The sequence below is a fragment of the Columba livia genome, chromosome 2, assembly GCF_036013475.1.
Source record: "Columba livia isolate bColLiv1 breed racing homer chromosome 2, bColLiv1.pat.W.v2, whole genome shotgun sequence".
NCBI classification, from domain to species: domain Eukaryota; kingdom Metazoa; phylum Chordata; class Aves; order Columbiformes; family Columbidae; genus Columba; species Columba livia.
Window position 1 is genome coordinate 26,363,400 of NC_088603.1, and position 23,101 is coordinate 26,386,500.

The following is a 23,101-nucleotide window of genomic DNA, read 5'->3' on the forward strand; positions in this document are numbered from 1 at the left end:
ACCCTCTCCAACAGGTCCATGTCTTTCCTGTACTGAGGGCTCCAGAGCTGGATGCAGGACTCCAGGTGAGGTCTCACCAGAGCAGAGTAGAGGAACAGAATCACCTCCCTCAACCTGCTGGCCACATTCCTTTCGATGCAGCCCGGGATTGTCCTTAGAAGATTTCCTCTCTTTACTCCTGCAAGCAAATGGCAGTTTGAGGGGTAAGCTGAAGGGTGATGATGGCAGCTGAGGAGACAGGAGGGGGGATCAGCTGAATCATGGGGCAGGAATGGGCAGGAAGGAGACAGTGAAGTGGAGATGTGTACACCGTGGGAGCAATTCTCAGGCTCCTCGCTGGCAGCTGTGATGTGTGGTGACAGTCTAAGCAGAGATGGGCCAAAACTCCTTCATGATCTTCAGCCCTTTGCAAGCAGGACCTGAATAGGTGCTGTTCTGTTTCTTCCCACCCAGTCCTGCTCCTGCTCCGTCTTCGGTGTTTCCCATTTCTTTTTTCCCTGATGCTGTATGCTGGGGACTACACAAGTCATGCTGGAGCACGTTGCTCTGACAGACCAACACTAGACTGATCCCTTTTCCTTATCCCTCGCACCTTCCTCTGCTCTCCTTGCACTGCCATGTACTGTGTAGTTTTCCTCCCACCAACTCACATTCAGCTGTATGTTTCCTAGGTGTCAGTTTGGGTACAAGGGACAAGAGGGGCCCTGGAGGCTTCTTGCTCTTTCTGTAGTATCTCTCAAGCTGGAGACCATAGACATTCAAGTGAAAAAGCTGTTAATAGTATACATAGTCCTTTGGAAGAACACCGATGTTCCTTTTGTACAAGAAATGTCTCCAAAAAGATGTCCAGAAAACCAGCGTTAGGAATAAGAAAAGCTGATTACCCTGTGGAATGGGGGGAAAACATGTGAAAATGCTCTGTGTAAGAGCTGGTGAACGATCGATGTAAGGGACAATTTGTGGGATGCAAAGTCTGCATATGAAAGCAATATAGGGATGAAATTTACATAGAGATGACCTTGAAAGTTATGCAAAAAGGAATATGGAAGCATTCCAGGCTCCTGTAAGGAACTGTCATGTGAGTAACTGGAGGAGCCATGGCAAGTTGGAAAAGGGATTTTGTAGTACTCCAGGGCTTGGTTGTATTTTGCATTTCAGATTCAGAGTTTTGTGGTTTTGATTCTGCATGTAAATGGATGTGCATATTTTGAAAAGAGAAAATCTGAGTCTTCTCGTACAGATGGATTTGTGAACTCTCTCTTCCTCTCCCTCTCGCTTGCCATAGTGACATGGGTCCATATTTGCCAAAAAAACTTCTCCACAGATTCCTCAGCTCCTGTTGTCCTAGCTAAGCTGCAACAGGCTGACAGCGTGGCCCTTCACTTCAAGGCTAGTTTGCATTGGAAAACAAACTTTTTTCTTCTCTTCTTGTTTAAGAAGACAGGGTCTCCCTAAGTTTGCTCAAAAAGTAGCAGCAAACTAGTTCTCTTGATTTGAAGCAGTGTCTCCCATCTCTCTCACATGTCTTCCAGCAGTATCCCGATTTGATTCTGTTTCCATTAGAAGCACTGTTTAACATTTACTAAAAGTGGCTGTGAATCTTAATGTTTTTCCCTTCCCTTCTATACTGGGATCTGATCACAGAATGCAGACATAGTAAGCAGTCTGTTTGTGTTCCTTGATCCCTAAATAGGTTTCTGTCTTCTCCCTGAAAGCTTCCTTGAATTTACATTTCTGCAGCATTTCTCAGGGAGCACACTGTCTGCCTTCAGATTTGCTTTCAGGATTGTAACAGACCTTCCAGACACAGGTAGCATGGAAAACAGGAGTTGCCACAAGCTTTTGACAGGGCCCCAAATGAGGCATTAAGGATAAAGTTTACACACCTATCGTTACATACTGGTCTCTATGACTTTCCTTCCCTCCTTCCCATCCCTCTTCACGCTTCTCTGGGTTTTGGTAATTTGAGGCTCAGGTGAAACAGGCATAAAGAGGTCTTCAAGGTACAAGGAAATTCTAGACTTTTTCCACAACTGAAACTCTGCACCCCAAACTGAGCATATGGAATAACTTACTTTAGAAAACCTAATGTATTGTTTGTACCATGTGAAAAAAACACACCTTTTTTCAACAAGAAAAACAACAAATCTGGCTAAAATGTTGTCTTGTTCTGTGCTTTGCTTCTTCAAGTCCTGATGCTGCTGGAAACTGGAATACAAGAAACTACTGACTACACTCGCCAGTGAAAAGTGTTTGACCAGTCCATCCTGCACAACAAAGCTGTGACCTTCTGCCTGGCCAAGCTGGCAATGAAGGTAGACCTCCTTTGCTCGCTGCTGTGCCACATCGCTGGTGAGCTTCCACGTCTGCCTTCCCAGATGTGCCTCTCTTTGTGCAAAGAACGTTGTCAGGCTAGAGGAACATGGGGAGGTGATCGCCAGAGAGGAGGCACGCCATGTTCAGTGACTATGTGTGTGTAGCTCTGCTTCTCTTTTCCTTCTTTTCTCCAGCTCTGGATGTAGAGGGCAACAATGTGACAAAACTTGCTTCCATAGCTAAGTTGAAGGCAAGTCATCTGGCTTGCGAAGTGACTGATAGCTGTCTCCAATTTTGGGGATAAATGTGATTCACCACTGAGGTTCTGGTGAGCAGATTTTACAGGTAAGCAAGCAAGTGGCAAAACCAGAAAATAGCTTTACAAGATCATTCACTTTTAACGGTGTCAGGTCCAAGCCGATGTGCATGCTAGTGTTCCACTCAATGGTGTGTTGCTGATTTACATTGTGGATGCATCCACTGTCCCATTGACTTTGGGGTGACGTGTGAGCGTCAGGAAGTAGGCTAACTATTCCTTTGCTGAATTGTGGCTCTGCGTTACAACTGTGCAGTATGAACTACTCACAGGTTAGCTTGAATGTGTCAGGCAATAGGATAGGTAAAAAATGGGAAACCTACGAACAAGTGGGTTTGTTTTTTTTTTCTCTTTGCTCTTTGTTTGCTTGTAATCTTGTTTACAGGAACAGAACTAAAACAAAACAGAATCTTTCTTCTAAAACAAATGAAAATCAGCTTTATCTTTTTTCCACAAATATATGTTTAAACTGGAGTTCACCATTAGGCTCCTTCAGTAGTCCTTTCTGATAGCAGTCTCCACCTGATTAGTCATACCAGGTACCATGTGAGAAGTATGAGAGGTGCAGCTGCTTCTAGAGAGTTGTTAGATCATTCAAACAGTACAGAGGCCCTTTTGCAAATTAAGTCCTATGCCAGGTTGTTGAAATTTTACCATATCCCTACTTAAAGAAAAATGCTCTCTAAGCAAACAGGTTTCCTGGCAGCTGTTAGGAAAATTCTGGCCCCAGTATCTTACATTCTATAGAAGGACCAAAAATGTAACTTGCATTTTCTTGCAGTAAGAAATTTCATTTCAGCCCTTATATATATATGATACCTAATCAAGGATTAGCAAAACCTCTTAGTGGTTCAGTTAGTTGAAAGTTTTGGTAAATGTATCTGTGTAAAGAGAGGGCAGAACACTAAAAATACCTGTAAAAAGCCTGTTTCTGTTCAGTAAGTTGAGTTACTTTTTCTCTTTTTAACAGCACTTATGAACCAGAATGCCATTGTGGTAGCTCAAAGATATTTTCAGCCTTTTTTGATTTGTGGATTCCTGAAAGTTACTGTTGAAAATACAGACTGCTGTGTGGTGGTGGTTTTAAGCCAGCTCTAAATATGATGTGTTTTCTTAAGTACTTTTTTCATAGACTCTTTATTAGCAGCTAATGGTCCCTGGTGATACAGATGGTGCAAGCTACTGCAGTAGGCATTCTGAATAAAATTAATCTTTATCTTGAAGAGTTTCCTATCAATGCAGTAATGTGTACAGAGTAATGTGTATATACTTTTATATAGCTTTGATTTGTCTTTATATTTCCTACCCCAGTATATTATTGCCAACTGTGGGAAAGGGCTTTTCTGTGTGAATTCCAGCGTGGTTTCTAGAGTAAACCAGCACAGTCACATTTTTCCTGAGAAGAAATCCAGAGTATTTCCTATTGGTGTAAACTGTGTCAGCTGGCTAAAGAAACATCTCTTTCTGCCTCTAAAACAAACACTGTTACAAATGTGGCTAAAGGTGGTGTGATATTTATACTCAAAAATTTTCTGTGAATCAGTAAAACTCCATCATTGAGTAACCTTACGCTCTAGGAAGGGAGAAGTCAAGTATTACCTAAATAAACAATTACAGGTTCAAGTCAGAATATTTCTTGTTAATCTGTAACGATAAGCAAAGCAGCAACTTTCCCAAAGCCGTTCTTTTCTGTACAGCCGTCTGAGTAACCATTCACGTCACTGTGACATTTGTAAGTAGCAAGCGGGGTAACTGCACAGCATGACATCTGGTCATAACGTACAAAGATTTTCGTAGCATAATCCTTACCAAGTTTCCAAGGAAATTTAGTCTCTGACACACGTCAGGCTGTTACTCCTCAAAGAACATACAGCATAAACAAAAGTCTGAATTTCAGTTACTGGTGTTGGTGGGGAGATAATAAGCATACACAGCACTAAACTGTCCACAAGATTACTTTCTTCATATCTGTCATTTTAATCATTAATATTTTAAACTTCGAAGAACAAGTGACTTTTCTAAAGTGCAATATTCTCTAGAAGACATAAAGATAGCTGTTTTACCATGTAGGTGTCTATACTGGGCTGATTTTATAGCAAAAATGTCTCCTTTCCAGTTGTACAGATTCTGAGAAGGTGAATAGTTTTGAAAAAAAAAAAGAGTTTTGAGCCCAAATATCAAAGAACTTAATAGAAAAATACAAGCCAATATGAAAAAACAATAAAAAGGCACTTTCCAGACTTTATGCTACTAGCAGGATTCTGGAGAAGGAGAGTGCCAGACTGAAACTGTGTTTGGTTTCTTTTTTTCTCCCCTGCATGACATGCCTCAAAGACATCATGACTTAGGAAAAAACAATTATTGAATAAGCCCACAATCTATATCAAAACCCCAGGTTGTGAGAGATCAAAGGAAGGAAAACTTTTAGTAGCAAGTATATTGCAATTTTTCAGACTGTATAAAATGATTTTGTAATGACTTAAGTAGTGATGTATATATTTTAATAGTAATTATGTACACTTCAATTGTTATAGGAAGAACTTGCCAGGCCTTCTTGTAAAAGCTGGATATTTTTGGTTTTGTTTTAGTATTTTTAAACTGAAATTGTTTTTAAGTACTCAACAGTGCTGCCAGTTCTCACAGGTTTTACTTTCGTGGGGTGTGATGGGGAGAATGCTGTTGTTTCTTTACTTACTGCATTGTGAAAGTCTGAAGAAAGCAACAGTGAAAAATATTGACTACTCGTGTGAAATATATAAAGTGCAAGTAGTGTTTCAAATGCACACAGCTGCAGAAGAAAAACAGATTTCATTTTTTCCCTCAACTGTCACCTAGGTATTGCAATATGAAGTTTTATTTTAATTAAGGATAGTTGAAAATCAAAGTTCTGTATAGTTGCGGGGTTTTTTTAATTTGTAATGCATTTCCTTCTAAATTATTTTCTATATTCCCCATATGTTTAAAAAGACAGTTGAAATATTTTATTATTTCTTTCTGCATTGTTTTTTATTCTTTCTTTCTTTGCCAAGCATGTCTAAACCAGAATGAGTGTAGACAATTGTTTTTTTTAAATCAGTCTTTGTCATTATCACAATTTATGGTTATATCAAACAAAACATAACCTATCAATTCTGCTGACAAAAACAATTTACTTTGAAGTCAGTAGCTAACTGTTGGGACAAGGTTTAATAACAATTCCTCAGTGAACTGTGGAAATTAATCTGTAGTTCAGACTTTTTCTGCAGAGGTTTTGAGACAGATGACTGTCTACCACTTTGGTTGACTTTTATGAGTACCTTGAGAAGGCATTTAGGAGGTGAAGCACATGACATCTAGCTCTAATAAGGCAAATCAATAACTGTGCAGTGATGACTTTAAAGCGGGGCCTTGCTCCAGAGCAGGCCAAGGTGATGTCCACCCCTGCTCCCCTCTCCCTTCAAAATGCCCCTCCGGAGAACCGGCAGGGCCATGGGAATGGTCAGGTGGCTGCTGGTGGCTGGGCTGGGCTCGGGGTATCAAATTTCTCCCTCTGAGTTAAAGTCTCCTTTAGGTGCTGCTTCATTTGAATGGCCTATAAGCGGTCTGGTTGAGTCTGAAGATCACTAGATATTAAACGTGAAGGTACATCAGTACATTGTGTGGACAAAAATCTTGCCATCAATACAACTTCCTGAAAGGAAGCATGGAAATGGCCTTCTGGGAAGCAATGATACTCTTACCCACATAAACCTTGGAGAGGATTTACCAATGTCCTCCTAACCAGGGAGGCAGGGAGCAGCATCTCTGAGGGACCACTGCCATGAAGCCAGCCTGCTAGGGAAAACCACAGCTGGAGTTACCAAAAAGTCACTTTCTTCCTTATATCTGAGGGGCACAGATCACTGCTGGAAAAGGGAAATAAAATTACTTAGTTTATTTTCTCAGGACTTTAAAGTTATATGAGATATCTACATTGAGGATAGGCAGTGAAACGGGCTCCTTTCAGGGTGGTTGTGAAGAGAAAAGGGTTTTTAGATCCCAGTGCCATGTGGCTTTCAAGAAGAAAATGTAACATAGAGCAGCTCTTGGAGCAGGCACAGCTTCTCGTCTGCAGGTAGGAAATGGTTGCAGGATGCACAACTGCAAAAACCATCATGTTTTATCAGCTTGTGGCTACAGACAGATTTAGTGTGCCACTAGCTGCAGCCATAGTGTCCATACAGCGTGTTACAAGGTGAAAAGCTTTCCTTGTGCTGTGAGATACTGAGAGAGAGGTCCCTGTCCCTGCTTCATGGCTGGAGAAATCATACACAAAGGAGAGCTCAGACTGGAGCAAGGACCAGCCTGGATTTTCAGGATAACTGGGACCAGGAGGTTTACAGGCAGGCTGATGGACACGGCTTGGCTTGTGCAAAGCAAGGGCTGCATGGTGCCCTGGGTGCAGAGGGGTAAACACCAGACAAAAGAGGAATGCTAAACTGAAGGCCTATACTGGATTGTACCACTCAGGAACGCATTCAGGCTGAAAATTAGAGGGTTCCTGATAGAACAACTTCATTATGTAACAGCCTTCAAATTAGGATAGTGCAAGATTAAAAGGAATTTGTTTTTTCTCCCTAGAGCAGTGTTTGATGCATTTCTGAAGGAAGTTATATGATACAATACCTATGGAGATAGCAAATTTTGTTTGATGATGCAGAGGGACTTTTTTCTCCCTTTTGCTACCTAACTAGAAATTACTGATAACCTGGATTGAGTTTGGTGGGTGGGAAGGTTCCTCACCCTCTCTCATAAACACAGTTTTTAAACTCACCATTTGATAGATGCATATACTTTTTTTTCCATCCATCAAAAATGGATCGCTTTTTAACATTTATATCTCTTGATTCAGTTGAGCAGAGTAAGTCTTACCATCTACAACTGGTTTCAGGCGTATGGCATTTCCTGAATGGGAGGAAACTCTTTGCAGGGAGTGTTTTGGGGTGCCGGAACACAACAGTCAGGACTTATCTCTTTTCTCTGGCCAACTCCCATTCTCTCAGGAAAACACCATTCAACAAGTGGCAAGAGGTTTGGGCCCTCTAAATGACACCTTTCTGTAACTGGTGCATTGCAGGCCCTCCTGGTCCAGGTGAAGCCACCACAGGTTGGTGTTCACCTCAGCAGGGCTGTAGGTAACACCGGATGTGCTGCTCTGTTGTGGAGCAGTGACAAGGTGACAGAGGGACTGGAAAGCAAAGTGATGCTGTGCCAGAAGAAAAGCATTCCAGGGGTAGCCTGCCTTAAACAATAATATTCTAATATATATTTTTATATATTAAAATATTTATATGCTGTATCAATAATGCATTATTGATAAAATATAAACCATCAAACTGTAGAGATATAGATATAGATATAGATATATAGATGATATAGATATATAGATGATATAGATATATAGATGATATAGATATAGATATAGATATAGATATAGATATAGATATAGATATAGATATAGATATAGATATAGATATAGATAGATATAAATAGCTGATATACAAGCTTACTTTACTATGCATCTTACCCAGCTTCCTCACAGAGTTCCTGGCAGGATAGTGAGTCCCATGGTTTTGTCTTCTTACATTGAAAGCAAGTCTCTTTCCCAGAACAGGGCTGCTAGATTAACATCATGCAAGTCCTTTGTCATCCTGATGCTCTTAAATGAGGTAAAACCTTCTGTCCTGTCTCCATGGGGAAGGGATGGGCACTAGCTGCCTGCCTGTAGATGCTGGAGGAAACATTTCTTATCTCACTCATAGAGACAAAAATGTTATCACCAGCCATTCTGTAAAGATGTACAAACACATGTGAAAGGTGTTCTGTTTTCTTTTTAATACTATATTTATATAATGGCTGCAACATGTCTGTCACATCGCTAATGCCAGATCTTACCACTGCCCATTTTATACAAACAAGCCATGTGTCCAGGATTCCTGCTGCAAATGAAGAGCTTTTATTGGCATCACAGAGGAGTTCTGAGGATTAATTTCTTACCATAGCTACAGTGCTGTGAAGATGCAAGATGCTAAGCATTGACAGGGGCTGTCTGCAGCTGGAAAAAGGAGACAGCACTGCAGCACGACGAACAAGTGACCTACAGTTGTTCCAGCTCTGCTGCCTTCAACAAGGCACATAGGAAGGTGGGGAATCTTCAGGCTACTGAATTAAGTAGAAGTAGTTTGGCAGAACTATAGTGTTCCATGTTTTGGTGTGTTTGTTGTTTTATGGGTTTGTTTGGCTTGGTTGAGTTTGGGTTTGTTGGTTGGTTGGTTTTTTTTTGTTTTGTTTGTTTGGTTTGGTGTTTTGTTTGGTTTTTTCTTCTTCTCCCCAAAGGTGAAATCTGTGAAGAAAATTGCTTAAGGTACAGGTGTTAGCAGTCTGGCTAGCACAGGGAACTCTTTGGGATGACTCAGTGATATAAAATGGCAGTTTTTAAACTAGTCTGATTAGAAATATATAATCAAAGGTAAATAAGCTTGGAGGAGCCAGTCATTTTGAAAGCAGAAAAGCTTTATATATTACATACTACTATACTATGGTACCATGTAATACCAATACTATACTATAATAAGGGTAGGAAGTGGATGAGGTGTTCTGTAGACAATCGGCATTAGTATGTATCCTGTAAGTCATTGGAGCCAGCAGTCCATCAGAAAACCCCGGGAAGAGCCTATGATGCTCTACGCGACTGTCCAAAGTGATAAGACCTAAACAGAAGCTTGTATGGAGTTCAGCTGCAGGAGGTCTGGCTAGGCTTAAGCAGGGGCAGTTGTATGCTGGGAGAGGTTTTAACTTATTTCAAGATGAAAATACAGTGCTACATCAAGTTAAGGTTATTTTTTAAATAAGCTGAAAATTAGATGTGTCAAATTATCTCTTAAGTCTTCTGAAGTAGCAACATCCCTGTATACAAAAGGGTGTTTATGGTGCTGGCAACATATTTGTCCACACCATGTATGTTACTTCTGTAAACAGGGGTTTCAGTGTAATGAAAGCAGCTTCATAATAAATGCATAGAACACATGGGTTATGTACAGTTTTGTACTTGCTCCATCAGTATAGCAAGCAAATGTTTAATGTGATTAGGAGGTGGTACAGAGGAAGCCATGCTTGTCATCATATGCAGATAACTGGAAACAAGTCCAAGCAAGTGATGCATCTCCACTCTTCCTTGAAAATTAAGCAAGACCATGCACACTGAATGTAACAGCCAGTGTGTTTCAAGGGTAAAATAAGTACCTTTCAATCTGGTTTGGCATTTAAAATAAAAGTCCTGGGTATTTTTAATACATGATCTGAAGGATTGGTAAAAGATTTTTACCAATATATGCTCTGTCAAGACTTAAGGAACACCGTTAACTTATTTTTCAGAACAAAGACAGAAAAATGTATTGGTCCTAAAACTAGGTGTATCCACCCATTTTTCTACTTTCTATTAGGTAATTTAAAAAATTACAATTTATTGGTATGGCAGATTGATTGTTAGGAAAAAAAATGCCTAAAAATTGTTCATACACCATGTTTAAGAACCAGGAATATATTCTTAGAGGATGATGAACTATCAGGGGAGTGTAGCTGTCAAATATATGTCAGTAATTAGCATCTCATTAGGTACCTTGCATTCTACTGTCTCACCAATACTATAAAAGTGCAACAATTTTTGATGGCAAATTCTATCCTCCCGGCCAGCTATTCTCATAAAAAGACAATGCATTATCCTGGTGTTAGTACTTAAATGTTCTGTTATTTGTAGAATTATTGTAGAGCTTTTAATAAAAATTAAACTGGCCAGAAATATTTAAGCTTTAATTACTTTTACACATACTGTGTCTCATATTAGATATGTGATTTACATGCCACACTTCTGTCATACATGAAATCTAACATTAAACAAATGTAGCAGACACCTCAATTTCTTACTTTAATAGTGCTCCCCACAACAATGTAGCCATGTAAATGCAGCTCCATTTCCAAAAAATACACTGGTGTTCTACAGTAGAAAAGAATGTATAAAACCAACACTAGCTAGAATACTACAGGACACTTTATTTGTCAGCTTGGAATTAGTTATTAATGACAACATGTTATACAGTATTTCTAGAAAAGTTTTCCAAAAATTGTAGCTACAATTTCAATTAAGAAACTTAATATTTGAATGTTAAACTCAACAACATAACAGCTTCACCTGTTAGAAACTATTTGGTGATCCAAAGGAAAGTCTTAAAAAACCTTAATATGACAGCACCTCCAACAAGTGCATCACAATACACTTTAATATAAAATTCAAAATATCTGACCTTGTATTTCAGACGTAACGCAGTGTAGATTTAGAGATCATCACAAATTGGAAAGTAAACATACTAATGGTAAAAGTTCTAAGTGATTCAATGGAATCATTAAGTTTATATACTTTAAATATAAAGAATACATTTGCACTGTGTCCATATTGGTTGATCCCAACGATCAAAGGCATTTGCTTAAAGGCAGAGATGGGTAAGCATGATTTGTCACATTTAAATTAAAAAAAAAAAAAAAAAATCCAGCTTTAACACAGTTTAAGCTACCTAACATATAAGCTACCAGACCTATCCACAAAAATAATTTGGGGGGGTACTACTATTACATTTGTTAGCTTCAGTCCAGCCTTTTAAAAATCCACAGATAAAACCCATTTAGAAAGATCCAAGTATTCTTCATGCTTTTGCAACCTAGAAATTACTACATGCCTGAAACTGGAGCTCTAATTTAGAGCATGGCCCAGAATGAAAGGCAGAAAGAAAAAGAAAGCCTTGTAATTCTGCAGTTGCTTAATATCCGAACAACCGTTGTTCTCTATACTTTTCAAATCAAGTCTAAAAGCTATTTTCCCCTAAGAAAGCAACCTATTATGCTAGCAGTTTCTGCATATTTACAAATAATCCCCCCAAAACAGAGGATGATGGGAAAAATTCTGATACTTTAAGAAAACTATATATAACATTGCATTAATAGTTAATGCAATTTACAATAATTTCACTGTATTTTACCAACAGAACATGTAACTTTAGATCAATGTCTTCATTAATTAAGACTGCTTCATAGTTGAAATTAAACAATTTAAACTGAAGGTAACATGCATCACCTCAGTTTAATAATCCAGTATATTACCAAAAAAACAAACAATGCAAAGAGCATCATGTAGCATAATAACTTTGTCTGGCTTCCTCTGGAGAGTGTTCTCAGTCGGCCCATGGTTGCACCTAGAAGTCCACCCGCAGAGTCAAAATCATTATCCTACGTTTTAAAACAAACAAAACAACAAAAAGCATGTTATACTGGGAGGTAAAAAAAATAAAATAATAAATTTAAGACTACTCCTAAAGCTTGCTAAATGCAGTTTTTCCTGTTTTTTCAAATTTTCCAAAACTAAAATTATGTCAGAGGCAGTTTCTGAAAAATTAACCAAGAAAACTCTGGCCAATTTATCCAGATCGATGCAAGCAAGAAAGGTAGTTCTGACTTCCTTATTTTTTGCTTTCCTCTTCTATTCTTAAATATAATTAACTATAGAACTGCCTTTTTAATAACACTTTACAATTGCTAATTGAAAATAAATAGCCATATCTGAAGTGGAAAGATCTTGGCTGTGCCTTCGAAGTAATGCCTCTGCACATCTTTCTGTGCAGAAATATTGCTGCTGAATTAGTCTGTCAACATTTTAATACAAATGTTCATACTAAATTAAGGAATGCTTTACACTAAACATGGGGTGGGATTAAAGGTTTAGTAAAGTTAGTGACTAAACACTTACCATTTCTGATAACATTTTATTTTGGTTTTTTACTTCTGTTCCAATTTCAATGGAAAGCTATTAAAACAAACAAAAAGCATTAAATGAGTAATCAGTTATACGCAGATAAGAGAAACCAGTCTAAAATATTTGATGTGACTAGCATTCCCCCAGGTAAAACGAGAAAACAGTACCTGGTATTTTCAATAAACAAAATAACATGCACAATATTCTGTCAATAAGCCTTAGGAAAGTAAATATTTGTCATTTGACTAGATGAGTCTAGAGAGACATAGAAGGTACTCAGTGCTCCTCCTCCCCTTTTCTCCTTCAACAGAGTATTCCTTATTAAAATTATTGCACGGACTTTCAAAAATTCAAGATCTAGTCAAGCCTAAGAAGCAATTACCCATTTCCTGGAACAATTGTTAAAACTACTGGCACACAGCACAGAGGACCACAAGCACTCTTTTTGACTCAGTGTTGCTGGAGTTCACACCTGTAACCTGGTAAAGCATCTCTTTTGACAAGCTGCTTCTATGCTATAAATGGGAATTTCTTTTCTGAAATTGTGTATTCCTTCTCTGCTTTGCATCATGGAACAGCAAGGGCACAGCAGGACAAGGAGACACATGGAGTTATTCAAGTGAGAGTCCGTCCAGAGGTAGTAACCAGGGTCAGCAACAACCTGGTGATCACCCAGCACATCCACAGCTGCGAGACAAGTGCAAGGTCAAGCCACAAAGTCAAGTCTACAAGTGAGGGTCGGAACTAGGGAGGTATGAGGCCAGGCACAGATGCAGCTGCAACACCGCAAAGGTGGGGGCCAGCCAGGAAAGCCTTGACTTAAAAGCAGCTCCCAAGTAAAACAAGGAGAACCAACACTAAGGGTTCTTGGCAGCTCTTCCTCTGTCACAATTCTTACCAGCACGTGGCCCTTGAGCAACCAGCCCAGCTCTGCGAACGGAGGGAAATGTGCTCCAGGCCTCCATGCTTTGGATTAGCCAAAACCCATGTTTTTTGTGGCATAACCTCAAATCCCATTATTTCTTACTGTTGCATTTTTCTGCAATCTATAATTAAGTCAAGAGTGAAACCAATTGTACATGAGGCTTCTCATTACATTGCAGTAGAAGATGCAACTGCAGAAAGAACACACATGCTACTGCACGGGGCACTACCAACTGCACTGTCGACATATGCCGATTTGGAAATATAACAGAGAAGGAGACAAGAAATGAAATTCTAGAACAAAGGTCAAAGTTCTTCTTTTTGCCCCCTTAACTTATCCTAAAATATTACTCTAAACCTAAGGATTTTGTTTATATTTTAGACTAAACAAATTACTTTTAAGCAAAAGTATTAGCAACAGAAATTTGAATGAGTTTAGGCCTAAGAATTCATTGGCTTGCACTACATACATAGAAATACCACCTATTGCTAAGAATGTATTAAAAAAAAAAAAAAAACACACACACCACAGAGTTCTCTTTCAGTTAGACTTGCTTGAAAGAAGTCCTCAATCTCCAGAAGGAATCAGAATCATTAAAACAAAAAACTTCTCTTTCACAGGATATTGGCATATTATTTCTAACAGTTGTTTCTACAACACAGCTTTATCAGCAGATACAGCAGAAGCTGATGGGCCATAATGATAACACCAAAAAGTAGTCCATTTTCTTAAATGAAACAGACAGTTTATTGACCTAAAGTCTAAGTTTCTAGTTTCTGCAGACAGTAATTCATTCTGTAGGACAGCGAGGTAACACCATAGCTCTCCTCAAATTAGCAAAAAAGGACACCTTTACCTTAAAAAATCTAATTAAAGGAAGAATCAGTATACAAATGACTCACTGCGTATTTTGGCAGACAATAATTCTTTCTTGTATTAAATTTATGTTTTAAACTATGTCTACTGCTTCACTGGTGCATATAATTTAATTCAATAGATGTGATGATACCACTGTAATTAAATACTTACTGATTTAATGGCACTGACTTTTGTACGCAGACTTTCTGTTAACCTGTCATTTTCTTCTTCATAAACACTGTATCCACTATTGGTATAGCCATGGTTCCCAGCAGGTGCTCCATCGCCTATAAACACAACAGCAAGGAGTTAAGACAGAAAACTCCATTGGAGCAAGTGCTCTTCACATGCACAAAAGCTCTCTTTCCATTTAAAATGCACTTCCCTGGCGTCAAGAAGAGGTGCTGCATGTTTCCGAGACAGAGATTCAACCTTATTGAAACACATAAGTTATCTTTCAATATGCAAATCAAAAAAGGAAAACTGGGGAATGGCTGTAGTTTAATACTACAAAATTCTTCCCCAGCAAGCATTTTCAGGTTCCCTCTATGGAAGTCAACCTAGCCATTACATGGAGATGTGAAGAAAGACTTGAGACCACTACATAGAGCAGTAAATCAAACTGAAAATAGGAAAGTTGAGATAATTCTCTAATACAGGAGAGACTGCCCACATTTAAAGGAGAGACCATACTCTGATCCTTACTTGTTTCTCTACAAACAAGAACTCAGACCAGAAGCCAGGCCTCTGAGTAGAACACTGCCACTTCTGTCACCATTCTGCAATTCTGTTCCACTCCTGCCTTTGCTTTTTGAGTGACAGAGCTTCAGTACTGTTAGCAGACAAATGACACAGCAGAGTACACAGGGCAGAAGGGAATTAAAGCTCCCCAGCTCCACACATTCGCTTCCTCCAACCTCTAATAAAGATCCCTTACAGGTCAGCAGCATGGGCACAGAAGAATTAAAGCCATGTCCTGTCTAGACAAAATCAGTCTTAGGCCTCAAATATAAGATTCAAAACCAAAGAAGAGAGACCAAGACTGAGAAAGGCAACCAGAAAAGAACTATTATAAGCTTATGATAAAGATCCTACTAGTTTAAGTCAACTAGCAATTTAGCTATAACATTAACCTATATTTATGTGCTCATCAGAATGCCACATTAAAATTATCTGAAAGCCTTTGCTTAATTCCTCTTCAATGCACTTGAAAGATTTTTGTGTTGGGGTGCCTTTTTTCTTCTTGAGGCAAAGGGAAAAAAACAAGACACCAACCACATTCGCAGATAAAGCTCCACCTCAGTTTTACTGTGTGCTTGGCATACATAATATTAATATTTTAAAATATAATTACAATGCTATTTTGATAATAGATGTAATTTTATATTAAACCATAAAGCTGTTATTTAAGTAATGACATTTCTTTAGTTTGTACTTGTAAACTGCTTTAATGTTATTCTATAAACTAAGCTAACAGCTAATTCTCAACAAGACTGGGTGAACTGTATGTTTCCATTGCATCACAATGAGAGCCAAGAAGTTCCCCCCCCCAGGCCAAAATACAAACACTGAATATAGAAAATTGATTAAAATTACATCATTTAAAGAGGGAGGGTCGTCCCCTTTGTCTTGTTTTACAAATATATCTAACTACAGTACTTCCTACCAAGGGACACACAATTATGAATGTATTTAAAGTTAATATAGCATATAGCTTCAGGCCAAAATACCATAACTACTATTATTATTACACAGACTGTGTCGTAACAACTGCCACAAACCTTTAAATAGGCACAGACACTTCTATACATGTTATAGAAAGCACTTGTGTAGAAGCCTGGCTACTGCTTTTTACAGGATGGACAGAAACTTCAGCATGGCAGATATATGGGCTGCCTTGCAATACTGTTCATTGACAGGATATGTAATATAGACATGACCATAACATAATCACTGGTTAAAAAAGACATACCAGGTAGCAGGTGATAACGACATAAATGCTGGTACCTAACTTCTATTTACAGCCTACTAAATAAAAACGAATTCCGGACTGACAGTAGAAATGCCAAGGAAAAGCAGCACGTTGTACTGCAGCTGACAGCAGTCATAACAGATATTTAAGTCTTCCATTTGGCCTTCTAGCAGATTTCTTAAGAAGTAGTTTCAGGATGTTTCTTAAGGCATTGTCTTCCTGAGACATGCTAAAAACCCACATGCTCTTTCCCCTGCACTCCTTCCATAACCATCCATCCCTTCACTTTTTCAGAAATAGCATAATGAGCAGGATGGCCTTCAGTCTAACAATTCTCAGTTCATACCCAAGAGCAAGTTGATAGTGTTACACAAAAAAGGACTGAAGAAGTAAGCATTATCAATGCCCACATTTTCATGATAAACATCCCAACACCTTTCGTCATCTAGCAAGAAGAGATTTCAAGACTTAATTTTCTTGTGAAAGTCCTATTACACAATACAAACCAAAAGTGTAGAAGTAATTCTTGAGTAGTGTTACAGACACATCTAGTTTAGACATATGGCATTTATCAGCCCCTGAATATTCACTTTCAAGGAAAAAAAAGAAAATCAAAAACTCAGTCATAAACTTCTAAGGTGTAAACATCACCTAAGCTTTAGAGTGAGATCACTGCACCTACATGGTTCTAGAATCCAACATGGAAGTTCAAAGTTTCTTTATAGTCATCAGTGTGGCTGTCAGTTGAAACGTGAGGCCTAAACTCAAAACACCGAGCAGGAAAACACATGCACACACACACAAGCGCGTTTGAAAAGGACTTGACTGAAGTGCGATAAATCTGTCCATCCACAGACGCAGGACTCAAACTAGCACTGCATTCGAACCGTTCACGAATACAATTAAATACAAATCCCAGTGCTGCTCCGTAAATCCAGCTGAGATAAAATAAAAAGACACGCGAGACAGAAGCACGGGTGAAGGACACGATAGTTTCGCCGGCCAAAGCCCCCGAGCTCTGCCGCAAGCCCACAGCCCCAATCCGGCACCGACCCTCCCCGAAGCACCCCGGGGGCCGGGCCGAGGCCTGCCCTTCCCAGCCGGCTCGGGCAGCGGTTGCCGCAGGCCCGGGCACAGCGCGGCCCACCCGACAGCACAGGCTGCCCCGGGCCGGCCCGCCGAGCCTCTCACCCCTTCTCCCCCTTCGTTTAACCCCCAGCAACAGGGAGGCCATGCAGCCACTGCCCACGCCCGACTCCCCGCCAGGCCGGGCCGGGTCGGGCCGGGCCGGGCGGCTGCAGGCCGCGCCGCCGAGAACCGACGCGCTTACCCAGCCCCGCGCGCCGCATGGCTGCGCCCGGAGCTGCCGAGGGAGGAGGAGAAGGACGGCGGCGCCTCCCGGGCCCACGGCGCCTGAGGGACGCTCGGCTCTGTGGGGCTGCCACGGCCCAGCTCCGGCTCGGCCGCCCGGCTCAGGCACCGGCCAGCGCCACGACAGCGCTGCGGGCTCCGCGGGGCGGGGCCGCGCGGGGGCTGGCGGGGGTTGTAGTGCCGCGCCGGGCGGAGGAGCGGCCTGGCCTAGGCCTGGCGGGGCCCAGCGGCGGGGTCTTGCGTGGCGGGCGGGCGGGCGAGCTGAGGGCGGGCCCGGCTCCTACAGGCTCGTGGGGCACGGTTACCGCAAGCTGGAGCGCGGTGTCTGCAGGGGATCCCCGCAGCGCCCGAAGCAGCGTGGCGTTTGTCAGGGGACAGTGTGACAGACCATTCGACCCACGTGTGCCCAACGGGCCCTGAAAATGGTGTGCTTTACTAAAAGTGCACATTTCAGGGGCTGGACTGTGAGACAGTGGTTTCGGGGCAGACGAAGGTGGCGGGAGCATCATGTGAGAGCCCAACTGCTGGCTGAGCAGCCTCGGCCCTCCATGGCCACCTCCCTGCGGCTTCAGGAGAAGGACAAATTCTATTAACCAGTCCTGAATTTACTTAATACATTACCTGCTTCAGCTTGCATTAAACTTTTAAGAATTGGTCCTGAAAGGCAAAAAAAAAAAATCTTTGCTTTCATTTCAGAGGGTCATAACAGGCAGTCAAAAAATTAAAATTCAGTGCTGAGTGGATCTTTACCACCTTTTTTTCACACTGTTTATTTAGCAGTAACAGGCAAGCTACTGCAGCACACAGCAACTTGAACTGGAAATCCACAGATTCTATTATTGTTGAATCTTTGGTTCTCTAAAAGTTTTAAATTTAATTTGTAAAAATAATTTTTTCTTCATTCTTTAACATCTTGCAATGCTTTATCAGCAGTGGGTTTTACCTGCTTGTGTTAAAAGATGTGACTCATCTTGTATACCAGTGGATTGTATTTATTTCCTGGGATGATACCAGAATGATTTATCAGTACTCCAGCATAAAGCAAAACATGTTATGGAGCCCATTCAGAGTTTGCTACTTCAAGTGCAGCATCCACTGGAGTAAAGATGGGCTTTTTCCAGTCACAAGAAGCTACCATACCACTGATTTATTTGGGGTGTGTGTTCTGGTGGGACCTAAGGCACTGAATATTCAACCAAGACCTACTTGTGTTGTACAAGCTATATAAACTCAGACTAAAGCTTCTGCTTCAGTTAGCTTGCAGTGTAACAGGAGGCTTCATCTGGGCAGGTAAAGTTGTAGAAGGAAGAATGAAATGACGCTCATCAGTGAGAATGCCTGTGCCCTTCAGCTGACACCCTGCGTAGCTCCTGTAAGACAGCCCATGTATCTTTTGCAGAGCATAAAAGAGACAATTGCAGCATTGAGAAGCTGTTGTTCATTTATTTACTCCTCAGCCACATCTGAATGCCCACATCTCAAACAACATTATAAAGAGTAAAATGAATGTGATGTAGAAATTTGCCATATAGTTTATTTAATGTTTGATAATTTAAGCAGTTTACCCAGAATTTTAACTAAGGCATTAGTTGCACATACTAAATGGAAGAGAAAACCAACTTCAAAACTGTCACCCCTACTGTTCAGTGAGGCAAATCTCCATGGGATTTTGTCTGGAAGTGAAAAATTCTTGCAGGACTTTGCAATCTGCCATCAGTGGTGATTTGCGACTTAATTTACATAAATTCAGGGAAATAAATCAGTTGTTTCAAGAAAAAGAAAGCTGCTATCACCGATTAAAGATGTTGTTCATGCTAAAACTGCCTGAAGCTCACAGATGGGCCCATTTCTTAAACTTGTCAGGACAAAGGTCTCTTGCTTAAAACTGCAAAATTGAGATGTTGTCGTATAAAATTTGTAGAAAATGAACAGATTCTGAGAAAACCTTGTTTATGAGTGCTGCAGGTTTGAACTAGGGCCCTGTTAGGAGCAATATCCCTTTCAAACACGATTGCAGAAGTGGGGTAGAGTGACAGTCTTTGCAGCAACTAAATTCAGAATCATAGATTGAAATCATGGCTCTAGGAGGCACTAGGAAAATATCCTTTCGTAACAGCTAGGCTGAACCTCCCATTGTTATGTATCATTCACATTTTTTTCTTCATACATCGTCCAAGAAAATTATTACATTTGGTAGCATTTCTATATGAAAATATTTTTCTTTACAACATTTGCATATTCTGCGTCAGCCCTCTTCCCTCCACTGACTCTTTTCTTCTTCTCTTTTTTTAATAAATATGGATTTATACCTAACTAGGTAAAAACAAACAAACAAACGAAACAACTCCCAACTAGGATTGTAGTTATAGTTCATTACTAAGCAGCTCATTTTTCATTCTTACTTAAATTTTCTATAAAATAAAGTCCCAATTAGCAACATGTAAGTTGATTGCAACTCATAGTGTTTATGTCTATAACCTATGTATGATGTTTTGAAATAACATATTGCGTATATGTGCAATTTGTTAATAACACATTTAATTCCTCACCGTTTCTCGCAGCAAAGCATGGGAATGATACTGCCGTGATTAATGCTTCAAATCTCTTTTTATCATATTGAGTTTATATTTTTTCATATGCTAAAAGTGCCTCATAGAAAAGTAAATTTTATAGTTCTCCTGATATTATAGTAATGAGGTCGTGATTCCATTTCGCAACACAGGCTGGACACAGAGGTCAATTGGGTATTGTTAATATTCACCTTGTTTATGTTATATTTCCATTGATGGGGTTTATCCATATTAATCATTTCACAGAATGAATGTGTGAATAAAACCCATTTTTATGTTGGCGTGGTTTATTGTGCTCCTGTGGGCTTTGTGGCCAGTTCCCTGCCAGCTCTCCCACTGCTTTGCAAACCAGCTGTGCAGGGTCAGCAGGTGTGGCTGCAGCTGTTCCTGAGCATCTGCAGTTCTTCCTGCCAGGAAGCCTAAATGACTAGTCAGCAAGTGGTTTCAATGACTGGCTCGTCAGTGTTTTGTTTGCCAGTGACAACATATAGGAAGAAGATACACATGAAAAAAAAAAAAAAAAAGAAGTATGCAGTCTGCAAGTTTATCTGTCTTGACTATGTTTTTATAATCTTTTTAGCCCAGGTGTGTCATTATCAGACACTCTGCTTAGTCAGTGTGTAGTCTTCTTTCCCCAAAATATTATTGAACAATTACTACCTTTTTTTTTTTTTTCTTAAAAAAAGACACGTCCCACATGTCCTACCAACTGTCCTGCCACTGCTACCATATTTTGGTTCTCTTTACTGTCTCCAATTAAATGAGATGAATACTTTTACAGAGCAAACAGCTCATGTATTTTATTAGTAGATTACTCCATGACTCTATCACAAAAGCAATAAAAAATTTAAAAATCCAAGGAAGATGTCTGAAAAGGTCCTGTATAAACTGGCTTCCAATAGACAACTGAAAGCCTGGGAATCTTATTAACATAATAATAATAAATACATTATTATCATTTAATTAATAAATAAGTAACCAGGATGTCAGTATTCTTACATGTTTGATAAACAGGTTTTCACAGTCATCATTAATAACTTCCTACTTTCAACAATTATAGGCTGTGAAAACAACCTAACAAGTCACAGGCATCATTAGAGAGTTGAAAAGCTGATATTGCATGATATTATGTTAATATCAAATATTTCAATCACTGTTTTGTTAAGTGGTAAGCTTCAATTAGTAAGAAAAATGTTTGCTAGTTCAAGCTTGATCCATTGTGCAATTAAGTAACAGCTGACAAGACATTTCTAAATAAAACTATTACATTAACCAGCAGAGCTAGATCACAGAATATTTATAATTAGGATCTGGTGTCTTCAAAGGAGTAATGTCATCACCTTTCATCAGTATCCTTGTCACTTAATATCCTGTTTTATTCTAATGCTATTTAGCAAATGAGTGTCCTCAAAATGCTTGTTAAAACAAACTTGGTCAAATCACTCAGGTGTTTCCTCCCATACTCTGAAAGCTGACAAAACTGACACTGGATTTAGGACATCACCAACCTTATCTTCCTGGCTGTGTTCTCCAAACACCGCCATCATGAAAAACAGAAGATGCCATGTAAAACCTGTCCTTCCATAAGACTTGAAATGGTTGAAGGGGCTGATCATAGCTGCCTCTCCTTTCCACCTGGACTGCCAAGCAAAGAATTAATCATGCAAGTCACAAGCAGAAGAGTGTGTGCAGTTGTTATTCAGGTTCTTTAATTATGAGAATGTATGCAAATCACTGCAAGTACCGACAAACCTCTCAGTTTCATCCATGGCAGTGATTCAAAACTTCATTAAATGCTACCAAAGAGAACCATGGTCGTTCCTGGTCTTAATGCAGTTCCATCATACACGGCAACTTCTTTCTGGGATTTGGTTTGGAGTCACCTCATCTCATTGTGTTTTCAAACTACATTCCTTTTTTTTTTAAGGACATTCTTTTAATAAAACTCTTGATGATTATCTGCCAAAATAGCCTTTTATTGGTTTTAGAAGATACAAAGAAGATACCTAGACAAGATTCTGGGAACTCCTGTTATCTTTGATAAAACTGTGTTGCTGGGAATCAGGAGAGCTTCCGTGAACATATGCAATTGTACTTATCCCTGCCTGGTCATCCTAGGCCTTTCCATACACCAGTTCAAAGGATCATTAACATTTTGTATCTGTAAAAAATTCCCATCCAACAGCTTTGCACATATGATTGCAGGTTGAAAAATTATCTAAACTCATAAGATTTTACAACCCACTAAATATGCTCAGACCAAAATATACAGTGTGTATTTATATACAGTTGTGGCTGTAATGCATTCTATGTTATTTTCTTGTTCTTGATTTCAGTATCCTCTCAGTTTTTCTAGACATAGTAAAAGGTTATTCTGAGGGAGGCCTCAGGGCTGCTCAGGCACACATCAGCAGCAAAGGACCACCTGAGGGGAGGAGAAGCTTTGTGTATGGTTGCATCAGCAGAAAGTATCTAGTAAGTGAAGAAGATATTTAAAGTAAGAAAATGCAGTCTTTTTCACATTTATAACACATTGGTTTTTTTTGACTAACAGTGAAGACATCTTTCTCCTCACTTTGATATAAGCTAGGTGTGGGAATTATTGAGCTTTATGGATAATATCATTTAAATATAATTATTATTTACTTAAATGTTGTTCCTAGATATTGTGATTCTGCTCATTCTATCTTTTAGTTACTTTTTAGTAGCATAAGCCACTCCATCTCTTGTTTGATTCTGCTGGGAACACACCCAGAAATCTCTACTGTATTTTTATAGATTTCTTGTCAGTGCTGTTAAATTACATCAAAATAGAGAAGGAAGGCTATGGATACAACTGCTGTTCTCCCTCCTAAATCTCATTACATAGGGCTAGAATAAAAATTTACTGAAGTCGTGGAGAATTTTTGTATTGACTTTGGATCAGGCTATAACCAGCTCCGCTGGTTCTTTGTCT

At 39.6% G+C, this 23,101-nt stretch overlaps 1 protein-coding gene and 1 pseudogene across 1 annotated transcript; one reads left to right on the plus strand and one right to left on the minus strand.

The window, feature by feature from the left end:
* Positions 1-10,450, plus strand: part of LOC102097821 (probable acyl-CoA dehydrogenase 6) — an 87,474-nt pseudogene extending 77,024 nt beyond the window's left edge.
* A 229-nt stretch (positions 10,451-10,679) lies between these two features.
* Positions 10,680-17,752, minus strand: BET1 (Bet1 golgi vesicular membrane trafficking protein). Its single transcript, XM_065051083.1, has 4 exons — positions 17,535-17,752; positions 14,404-14,519; positions 12,444-12,500; positions 10,680-11,926 (listed from the first exon to the last, which is right to left on the minus strand). Exons 1-4 carry the CDS (start codon positions 17,551-17,553, stop codon positions 11,771-11,773), a joined length of 348 nt encoding a protein of 115 aa, XP_064907155.1. The 5' UTR covers positions 17,554-17,752; the 3' UTR covers positions 10,680-11,770.
* Between the last annotated feature and the right edge of the window lie 5,349 nt (positions 17,753-23,101).

Excerpts from the sequence above, each read along its gene's own strand:
- BET1 (XM_065051083.1), bottom strand. Across the intron at positions 12,501-14,403 it reads AAGTCAGTGCCATTAAATCA|CTTTCCATTGAAATTGGAAC; the intron begins GTAAGTATTTAA and ends TTGTTTTAATAG. Across the intron at positions 11,927-12,443 it reads ATAAAATGTTATCAGAAATG|GATAATGATTTTGACTCTGC; the intron begins GTAAGTGTTTAG and ends TTTAAAACGTAG.